The 11,262-nt window shown below is 41.3% G+C and overlaps 1 protein-coding gene and 1 non-coding gene across 2 annotated transcripts; one reads left to right on the forward strand and one right to left on the reverse strand.

Moving 5' to 3' along the window:
• Window positions 1-397: 397 nt before the first annotated feature.
• LOC109481799 lies at window positions 398-9,598 on the forward strand. Its single transcript, XM_019784388.1, has 12 exons — window positions 398-497; window positions 872-994; window positions 1,424-1,546; window positions 1,990-2,163; window positions 2,411-2,436; window positions 3,989-4,065; window positions 4,436-4,669; window positions 5,300-5,382; window positions 5,762-5,908; window positions 7,656-7,876; window positions 8,299-8,412; window positions 8,768-9,598. Exons 1-12 carry the CDS (start codon window positions 398-400, stop codon window positions 9,596-9,598), a joined length of 2,253 nt encoding a protein of 750 aa, XP_019639947.1.
• Window positions 9,599-10,384: 786 nt separating this feature from the next.
• Window positions 10,385-10,466, reverse strand: Trnal-aag. Its single transcript has one exon. It is a non-coding gene; the product is annotated as a tRNA-Leu (tRNA).
• Between the last annotated feature and the right edge of the window lie 796 nt (window positions 10,467-11,262).

The raw sequence follows: 11,262 nt of genomic DNA on the forward strand, positions 1-11,262 counted from the left end.
TATTGTTTTTGGTCTGTCTGTGCTTGTGGGTGTGTTTGGGCATATCTGTGTTTAATTTAGATGAAGAAGACCAGATAAAGAATTTGGAAGTGTCGATTTTGCTAGATGGGACTTTGGAATTCTTGCAACTTGATGTTTAGATGTTTTTGGATAGAAGCAATTTTAAAATGGTCTTTTTCTGCAAAAGGTAGAGAACAGTACGGATGGATTGGATGAATATACACCTTGAGATAACTATGTAATATTATCTAATACAGAAGGTTTTGTTTCCTTTTTCGCTACAGACACATTCCAGCACGTCTGTGAGGCTCCTCCCCCGAGACCAGAACACACCGTGGAACCTCGGTGCAAATGTCTGTACCAATCATCAGGGAACAGCCTATGTGTACAGACCTACATGTATGAATACATCCCAGGATTCCATGAGGTTTCTGGGGATGCCAACAGGACATGCAGTTCACAAGGCGACTGGACGGGATCGGCTTTAGTGTGTGAAGGTAAAGCACATAATGGCTGATTGACACACATGCACTTATTCGATCATTTACTGTCACATCCAAGCACACGTAAACACAAACGCACACGCACGCACGCACACACACGCACACACACACACACACACACACACACAAACACACACACACACATGTACAGACACACACACACACTCTCTCTCTCTCTCTCTCACACACACACACACACACACACACATACACACACACACACACACACACACACAAAATCACACACACACACACACACACACTGATCAAGCAAATATACAATTTAAAGAAGGTTGCATTACGATTGTGTATCCCACGTTTTACCACAGCCATATATAACCTAATATCTGTTTACTTGACTATTACAGACATGGATGAATGCACCACTGATAACGGAGAGTGTGACCAGATCTGCATCAACACAATGGGAAGTTACAGCTGTTCGTGTCGGGACGGATTCACATTGAAGGCGGATAACCGAGGATGTGAAGGTAAGTTTTTTTCACTTTATGGTTCACCACAAAGCAAGGCTCATGAGAGCCACTCAAATGCTTTGTGTTACTGTACAACCAGATGTTTGTTGACCTTAGACTTGAATAGTTTAAGGTTATACCCATGTGGGAAACAATCACCCTGTAGCTTGTTCCATAGTGATGTTGTTCTAGTAAAGAAGCTTTCAGCGTGGAACTTCCTCCTAAGAGGTGGCGAATGAAGGAAGGAAGGGTGATTTGATTCAGTGGAAGTGGCAAGACGTGTCCTTGCTGAGAATGTTTGAAGTGGGGGCACTATAATGTACTAGTGAAGTTCTGCGGAGCATTTACCGTAAGACGGGTTTTGTGATGTTCAATGATACTGCATAATCTCTTCGGGGTTGTTCATATTACTATAACTCGAATTTATTTGTTTTTCTGCCGTTTAAGACGTGGATGAGTGTGAACATGATAATGACCCCTGCGACCATCAATGTGACAACACGATGGGAAGTTACACCTGTTCCTGTAATGATGGGTATTACTTGGATGCGGATGGGCATAATTGTACAGGTAAGTAATTTCCCCCCTTTACTTTACCTTTCAATTGGAAAAATCATTTGTATATTTTTTCTGCCATGATTACTTCCTTATAAGTATACGATAATTTTCTTTGTTGTCAATGATGTTAACAGCAGTTTTATAAAGTTTATCATTATCAACAGATCACTTAATATTGTTTTCTGGTGATCAATTAAATTAAGCGAGAAGTTGAATTTATGTAATGATAGCTAGTTTTATTATGTATACATCTTTTCATCATGTCTTGTTTTGACCTGTACTTAGCCAAGTGTGGCAAAAAATGTGCAATAAAGGTCGTCATTCATTCATTAAATATTGACATGCAAATAATTGGGGCATCAAAAAGAAGAGTGATGCTATCGTGTTTTATTCTTTTATGCTAGCTTTGAACTAGTTTTCTTATGCTAAACGGTTGATCTAATTTTGTTACACAGAGATACAGCCGTGGTCAGCTTGGGGCTCCTGGTCCAACTGTAGCGTTGGTTGTGGACTGGGTCGGCAGGGGAGGAGTCGTGAGTGTCCCAACCAACCGGACAGCTCCGGAAATAACCACTGCCCTGGGCAATCCACAGACGGTCAGCTGTGCTTTGAAGTTCAACTCTGCACAGGTCAGTTCTTCATCGACACATGATCAATATAAACTTTATTGCACAACAATTGTCTAAGGTACAAAGTATGGCATCTATCACTCCACCTTACAAACACTGAATAGATGCTCATGTCTGTTAATAAATTATTCATTCCCATCACGGCATCAGTACGAAGAGCAATTATGTCATAATTAAGCAATACGTTTCTCTATTCAAGTAAACTATGACATATTCTAACTTATTTCTTATTTGTATCTTTCTACAGGACCCATGGACTTCCAATATATCCATGTAAGCATAATAAGAACATCTTAATTTTTTTAAGTATACATTCATATATTCGTTTTATACTTTCATTCTGTTCAAAGAAGTTGATAATTTCATTCTATCGAAGAATTCAAACATACTCCAGAAATAGAGTATATAAATTACATCTTGCTCAGGTTAACTGTTGTGTAAAGGGTTATGAAATGGCAAATATCATACCATTGTTATTTCTATGTACCTACATGTACCTTTGAGTGTCTACAGTTGTAGAAGACATTACAAATTACCTTTAATACTCTCTTTAACAAAGCCCAGACACAATTCCTGTCTATTTAAACCGATAAATGAAATTACGACTTCATAGTTTCAACATTCTAGACATACAATTCAGCATTACAATTTTATAATTTGAAATTTGTACAGCTTAGAAAAATCTATGTGTAGATTGTAAATGTATTTATGTAGTAGACCTACACTAAGTTTTACAATAAACTTTGACTTGTTACAATATCATATGTTATTTTTATAGCATGACTTTGACTTAATTGGGATCCACACTTAGCTTACAAAAAATTGTATTGCAGTCGAGTATTCTTCCTGTGGACTTCAAGAGACAAAAATGACACACTTTTACAAAATATAAATACATTGACAACAATTACAGCATATTAACACAGATTAATATTTTTATAGCACTGTCTTTACTTTTGTGCATCTACACTGTTGTATACCTTGTAAACGTCCCTGTTTACAATTGACATGTTATGCTGAGGTCACATTTCCAAACCGGGGCCCGGCCGGGCAGTTTCAATTAATGAAAAATCAACACTTTTTATCACGAATATATGCAGATAGTTTCATTATTAATCTTTTCAACTTTTTTTTGTGCTTTGTTGTCTTTTATATCATATTTTTCGTTCCCTAAGACTGCCCGACCGGGCCCCATTTCGGAAATGTGACCTTAGCATAAATTGTGTTTCAGGGGTTGCTGAACCCGACAGACGACCCAAACGGCACACACACGTGGCTGGAGGCGAGGAGACTACAGAAAGCCGAGTTATTTCTGCCGGAGTATGATAGGAGCACCTTCTTAACGGACATGGAAGGTATATTTTACATCCAGTACTAGGTTAGCTTAGGAATTTTCTGTATAACACTACTCATCAAGTCATTTCTATGTTACTTTCCATGATGCATAATTGTTTTATTACCTCCTGGGTAAAAAAAAACACTAATTCGATTGTAAAAACCAAGGATAATTGAACATATTCAAATTGTATACATGTTTAAAATGATGCAACTATATGTTTTAACTAAGCAAGTGTTGTGTTACCATTTTATTCGTAAGAAGGTTGGCCTTATAAACAACAAAAATCATGCAACCTTGCAACCTGAGACAAACCGATATACAATTACAATTATTATAGATAAATTTGCACATTTGGCTTCAATGATTTTATATCTCGTCTGGATTCAACAATGATTTTTGCTAGAGTTGCCGCAAACAAGCTTCATGAATTGTTTATTTACCCAAAGATATTTTTCTCACGAGTTTGTATTCCCTTTTTAATACTAGGTGGCGGATTTGACATCGCTGTTTCAGCCTACCTTCGTCATGTCGGTCAGCTTTCCGACAAACATGCGGTATTTGTCATTGCTTTGACACTACATTTCAATATGCTGTGATATGTATACTTGTAGACAACATTGATGCTTTAACGCAGTTGATTATGGCTGCTTTACCCTTATAATTACTTATGTGTCATCACATTGTAACTAATTCGATACTAGGTCGCCTCTATCATTCCAGATAATCTTGGTATTGGATTTGCTTCTTTATCTTCTTATGACAGTTTAACTAACGATACTACATGTATATCACCTATATCATGCTAAATAACCTTAATGTTTTAGACATCCGTGGTGTTGGATTTTAGATTACTACATGGTCTTGTACAACTTACGAAACTCACGTAAGTTGTATAATATTCCTTCTAATATTTTCCGATAGTATGGTCGTGACTTATGCCTGTTGTTTCTCGCCATCCCAGAACATGTCCGTGACGATTGAGTACGTGTTCTCCTGGTTCAACACGACGCTGAGCGGACTGACCGACGGCTGGGTCCCGGCCCCTGACAGCCTGGTCTCGCCGCCGCCGCTGGCGTTTGGCACCACGGTACGTCAGGCCGCTGCCGTGGACGACGAGGCGTCATCGAGGTGGCTGAACGAGGAAGGGCTGGTCGTGTACAAAATGACGTAAGTTGAGGAGCTACGTAGGTAGCTAACAACTAGGTAATCAAGCATGTCCTCGTGTACTAAACGAAAGTTCCTTTTGTCGACTTATCAGTATCATGATGTCTAATTCCACTGTGGTGCTTGCACACATAGTATGCTACTCACACAATACTGCTTACACGATGCCGCTTACACCATGCTGCTTACACGATTCGGCTTACACGATGCTGCTTACACGATGCGGCTTATCACCATGCTGCTTACACGATGCCGCTTACACCATGCTGCTCACACGATGCCGCTTACACAATGCTGCTTACACGATGCCGCTTACACCATGCTGCTTACACGATGCGGCTTATCACCATGCTGCTTACACGATGCCGCTTACACCATGCTGCTTACACGATGCGGCTTACACCATGCTTGCTTACACGATGCGGCTTACACCATGCTGCTTACACGATGTCGCTTACACCATGCTGCTTACACGATGCGGCTTACACCATGCTGCTTACACGATGCGGCTTACACCATGCTGCTTACACGATGCCGCTTACACCATGCTGCTTACACTACGCTACTTACACCATGCTGCTTACACTACGCTACACTATGATGCTTACAGTCATAGCTTCTTTTATTTTTTAGGCGGAAGTTCAAGGTGTCGTGTTCAGTATCGCTGAAGAACTACCCGTTCGACACCCAGACCTGCGTTGTGCAGCTTCGCGGATGTAAGTTATAATTAAGTAATCTTTGCATAAGCTGGTTTCCGTTAGATCCAAAGGCGTGTGTGACAGGGCTAATCAGCAAAAAAAGCACACTTTTTCCCATTTCAAAATTGGTCCACTTTTTCGCCCCTAGGAATACACAGTTTGGGTATTGTGTACAAGAAGATATTAATTTGTAATTCCTTTTCAGGGCCTAAGCTTTGGACTGTACAATCTGTTTATCTTTTTTTTCTGTGTTTTCTGTGACAATTCCCAAACTTGCATTGAAATTTATTGTAATATACATGTATATACACATGTATTGTAAAATATGTACTGTGTTATAAGACCACCAGGCAACACTGCTGCAATGAACTCAAACAAAGCTGTATTGTTAACACAGACGGTGGAGCTAGACTGCGGCTTCTGCCACTGGATGACGTCACGTTGGCCGCGATCAAGACAGACGCGACGGAAGTTGTGTCTCAGTTTGAGCTGACTGGAGTGGAGATCCAGGGCGCCTTCCACTCCTTCATGTCCAACACTAAAGGTGACGGTATTATTATTGGGAGGGAGTTAACTATATATGAGATCATCATAAAAGTTCATCTGTGTTGGTAGTAATCATAGTAAAAGGTTGAACTTTATTCCAACACACAATTGTACAGGGATCAAATTTTCAGCGACCACTGTCGCCTTCATCAGGATAATTAATGACCAATCACTTCACAACGTGATCTCGCGAGAGTTACGGTTTACAAACACGTGACCTTATTCACACGAGATTCACGTTGTGAAGTGATTGGTCATTAATTATTCTGATGAAGGCGACAGTGGTCGCTGAAAATTTGATCCCTGTACAATTGTGTGTTGGAATAAATTTCAACCTTTTACTATATATGCGATCACTTTTTGTTGGGTTGGAACTATGTAAAATACTTCTCCATTGCAATATTATATTTACCTTTGTAGTATACAGATGAAAAGGCATGATCATATGTGTAACATATGATTCTTCACGGATTCACTACACTTTGGTATGTATCAAAACCCCGACACGCTAGTATACATGTTTTGATACGGCAGGCAAATGGCATGGTCAAATATGTTAGTAAAGAGAGAAGAAGCCATTAGAACTTAGATCGATACCACTTTATGTAGTTTTTTTTAGCACCATATACATTAGACCTGATGTTAGCCTTCCTTTATTATTGTTGTATTTTCTTTCTAGTATTGTACTTTGTACATCCATGCATTTATCCTCCCGGGGAATGAACATGCAGTAAAGTTTCACAATTAATTACAAGAGGAAAGAAGATTTTTCTTCTTCTAATGAGACAAAACAAACATCATTATAACTGATCCTCACTTATTACTGCAACTTGTTATTATCTTATTGTTTTAATCAATTGATTTTTCTAATCTTCTAGATGAGTCAAATCAGACATAATTGATCCTTGTACATTAGTATCTCCACCAATGATTTTGTATTGATTTTATCAATTTATCACAGATTGCATCTTCTTCAAGAAGATTTGTGATTACAACATCGACAGATGTCTGTTTGGACATTACGTGGATTGTGACGCAAGCGAGGAATGTCGACAGTGCCGGAGGACAGTAGGAACATGCCGGTCGGAGTTAGACGATTGCCACCACTATCACTCAGGTCAGTCTTTCTGGATGTGAGAAAAACACAACTAAAATTCAGAATCCATTGACAACAACACCTCGTGTATAGAATCTATCTTGTCACTAACACGAACAATACTTTTGCAAAGAAACATTACATATCTGAATGACCTCTGGCCTCCATACCATACTAAGTTATATTGTTACTTGTTTATACGGTCATTTGCCTAGGTTATGGATTGTAGCTATAAGAGATTTCTGTGTTTTGTGACTTCATTGTGCCATGATGTGTGTATGTTTACGTATGTATGTATTTCATAATGTGGGGCCCGACATCAGCTGAAGCTGCCAGAGCCTTCCACAGTATTGCAATGTTGGCAATTTAAATAAAGAAATAAGGGAAGGGATAAAAGTAATGAGCTAAAATAGGACGAGCACCTCACGTGCCAACTATCATTTAAATATGAATAACTTTATTGCACGAGAATTGCACATGGTACAAAGTGTATGGCAAACTACATAAAGAGAGTAACAAATGAAATAAATGTGTTGAATAAGATCTAATATAGAATAAAACCTAACATATCTTAATTATTCAAATCATAACCTGAATGTCTAACCTTCGTCGACGTAAAACGTTGCCTTGTTTTTCTGCCTATATGAAGATTCCAACGGCTACACCACGATAGACGTCCTGGTGCACCTTCGTCGGCGGCTGATGAGCTCCGTACTGCGGGTGTTCCTGCCGTCTGTCACGGTGGTCGTGTCGGCCTACCTGCAGCTGTGGATGCCGCTGCGCCTGTCTGACATCACAGGCAGGTTCAGCCTGGCCGTCACCACGTACCTGGCCATGATCTACCAGAGCAGCAGCGTGCGGATGCCGTGGGTAAGGGCTGTGTTGTACCCAGAACAGTACTTTAACTAAAGCCAGGCTTGAGCACGACTCTGGATAGTCCACGAGTATCCAGAACCGTTCCTGGGGCACTTCAACGTTCTTGGACACTACCCAAATTATCAAAAACCGTAACTGATCACATTACCCTAAATCAAACGTAGAACTAGTTAGATAGGCACGGCTCTGGATATGATACGGTTGCTCTGTCTGTTTGTTTGTTTGTTTATCGGAATTTTTAATATGGCAGAGGAGTTGTCAGCCCTGGGCTACTTTCAAACTTCCCTTTTGTGGTAGAGAACCCACCCCTACATAAAGTAAACATCGTAAAGTAAACTACATTCGTTTTACTTCCTGTTTCGACTTGAAAAGTGTGTAAAGCAGTGGACTAACAGGAAGGCATGTGTTCTTTACAGATATCAGAAGCCAGAGCAGTAGACATCTGGTTCGGAGGATGCCAGGCTCTCATCACGCTGATGATGTTGGAGACAGGACTGGTCCATTTCATCTACTCCCGTCGCCTGAAGAAGGTATTAGAACTAATTCAATGTCTTTCTATTGATTGAAATGACTTCGAAATAAACACCCTGCGAAAACATGTGAATAAGGAAGATGTCAACAAGTTTTTTTCTTTACATTGTCATCTACATGTTATCTTCGGTCGATGATAATATATTATTCATAGTTTCATTTCTTCATATTATAGTTAATTGCAACGTCAAGGTCTTACCATCGCAAATGTACATGTACCTGTGGTGTACAAATATAATGGACACAAATAAAAGTCCAATATTGACTTGCAGATGATTACATCGACCGCATCTAACATGTTAATTTGCTGCACTTACAAAGTTGAGATATTTCCGATGTGTCTGTTACACACAGGAGGAGAAGAAGGTCCGGAAGCAGCAGGAGAACCCTCCGATCAGGATCCCCCGCCCGGGGTACTCCACCGCCCCTGCCAGCAGCCTGGAGGAGCTGTTCGGACGCCGCTGTCCCGAGGGTGCTGTCCGAGTCAGCGCCTTCGATAGAATCAGCAGGCCGTTCAAGATCCCCAGGCCGAAGCTGAAGGACCCGGGGAACATCATGTGGCACCGCCTGCCGGACCAGAAGTGGATCGTCATCCCCCGGCCCGAGGACAAAGACGCGGCGGATAGTCCAGAACCGGCGGCGCCAAAGGACAAGGGGCAGAAGAAGGCCAATGAGCTTAAGAAGTCCGACAAGAAGGCCAAGAAGGAAGATCGGCGATCTAAGACCCAGCGTCCTGAGTCAATCCCGCTGCAGAAGTTGGACCGGGAGTCCTCGGAAATGAACCTGAGGAGACGGCGGCAGCCAGTCCGTAACCCGGGCGAAGATCTGGTGCACGTCGGGTGGGAGCTGGCCGCAGGAGGAGGAGGCTGGAAGTCCGTGTACGGCACCGAGGAGATGGCTGACGACATCGCCAAGTCCTGCAAACCCATCCCCAGGGCCAATACCGTATACCGGCTCCGCGGAGAGTGCGATCCGGACAGCCCGGTGGTCACGGTCCCGATACCCGCGGAGTTCACTTCGTACGCCTTCCCCCCTTCCATCATCGACCCGGAGGAAGAGGCAGAGAAGCTGGAGAAGATAGAGGCTGTGACGGCCAGGATTGACCGGGTGGCCAGGATTGTGTTTCCTGTTGTCTTTGTGGCTTTCGGTATTGGCTTTTTCCTCCACTTTTACTGTACTTACTAGATCGCGTAGGGATTTATTTTTATGTTCGTACCTTGATGTTGATACACTTTTGTACACTTTTACTAGGTATGATAGGCCGTACCTTTCGCCTGCAAAATGTCATCTTTGGCAGTGTTAAAATGTTCTATTCGTTTTGTGAGTATTCTTTTCAAATGAACTGATTTATTTCCACGAAAACAAGTTGCATGTTGTCATCATGAATGTCTACTGATAACAGTCTGGACATCTGTATTATGTATTATGGGCAATAATTACAAATTTGTAATTTTAGACAGATGTGTGTCATTATACATACTTACTAAATACAACAATTTCAGCAATGTTAGCCCGGTAGGAATCTGAGACTAGGTCGTTTAATTGTTTGTTGTAATATCGTAATAGATGAATCATAATAAAAGGACAGCATGTTTCTGTTGACATTGTTGACATGATTTCGTCATTGTGTTGGCTGCCTTGTAAAATAGATTTTATTTATCACACTCACCTATGACCGCTCTATGTGATTAGTTAATCACGATCACAAACACAAACAAACACCTGTGTCTTCCAGTTTTCAACATATTCGTGCAGTTATCTCATTTCTGACATTAATGGTTTAACATTAAATCTGCCCACAGGAGGCGCAAAAATTTTGTGGCGGCACATAAAACAACCAGTATGTAAAAAAAACACAATATTTATGGATAAAGCACACATATACCATTACATCCAAACGTACTAGTTCATTGCCAGTGAGACAAGTAAAAATAGTCAAGAAAAGAAGTCAAGGAAATGAAGCAAAAGTGCTGGCAGCGGTGGGATTCGAACCCACGCCATCGAAATGACTGGTGCCTTAAACCAGCGCCTTAGACCGCTCGGCCACGCTACCTACATGACATTTTATCGAAATGTGTTAGAGTCTCAAACAAGTATCCCAGCGCCACAGACTAGTTCTAAAACCGGACTTTAACCAGAACTCAAACCGAGAGGGAAAAGTGCCAATAATGCAAATAAAGAAGAAAAATAGAGTTCCACGATTCTATACCTTCATCAAACGATGTTATCCACAACTGAAAAAATCATAAATGTTAATTTTTTTATTGGTATGACTTGGCCGAGGATTGAACCCTTGACCTACCGAATGCAAGGCGAGCACTCTACCCAACTTGGTCACTGGGACTGTGATTCTAAAAAAAAGTACCTGCCTATACAAGTGCTCTTTACTGATAATATAAAAAAAGCAATGACAATATAGGATTCATATGCATGGCGTTTATTGTGATTTTCTGTCACAAGACAGTCTACGATTAAGCGAAGGCCCAGAACGTGTCTGGGGCGTCATCACGAGCACAGCGCGAAGGCGTGGACAACTGCCGGGTGCAGAGTTCAGGTAACCTGCAGACGCCAGTGGCGTGGCCATCAACTGAAAACAAGGGAACAACAAAAACGTTAGGAAGACAGAGGCAATGCAAAAGTTACTTAATGATTGATCTCTCTTTCAATCGAATGCGCAGTATGCATGACAGTGTACGTATGTGTTGATGCCACATATTTATTCCATGTGATACATGCTAGCCTGGGTGCCTACCGCGAAAGAGTGATGACCCCCTTCGGCCAGGGAAGCCATACGCCCCGCCAAACCCGATTTGGCACTCCGGCTCTTCGCGTCGTGAAGGGTTTGGTGC

The sequence above is a fragment of the Branchiostoma belcheri genome, unplaced genomic scaffold, assembly GCF_001625305.1.
Source record: "Branchiostoma belcheri isolate BF01 breed outbred unplaced genomic scaffold, Haploidv18h27 scaffold58, whole genome shotgun sequence".
NCBI classification, from domain to species: Eukaryota; Metazoa; Chordata; class Leptocardii; order Amphioxiformes; family Branchiostomatidae; genus Branchiostoma; species Branchiostoma belcheri.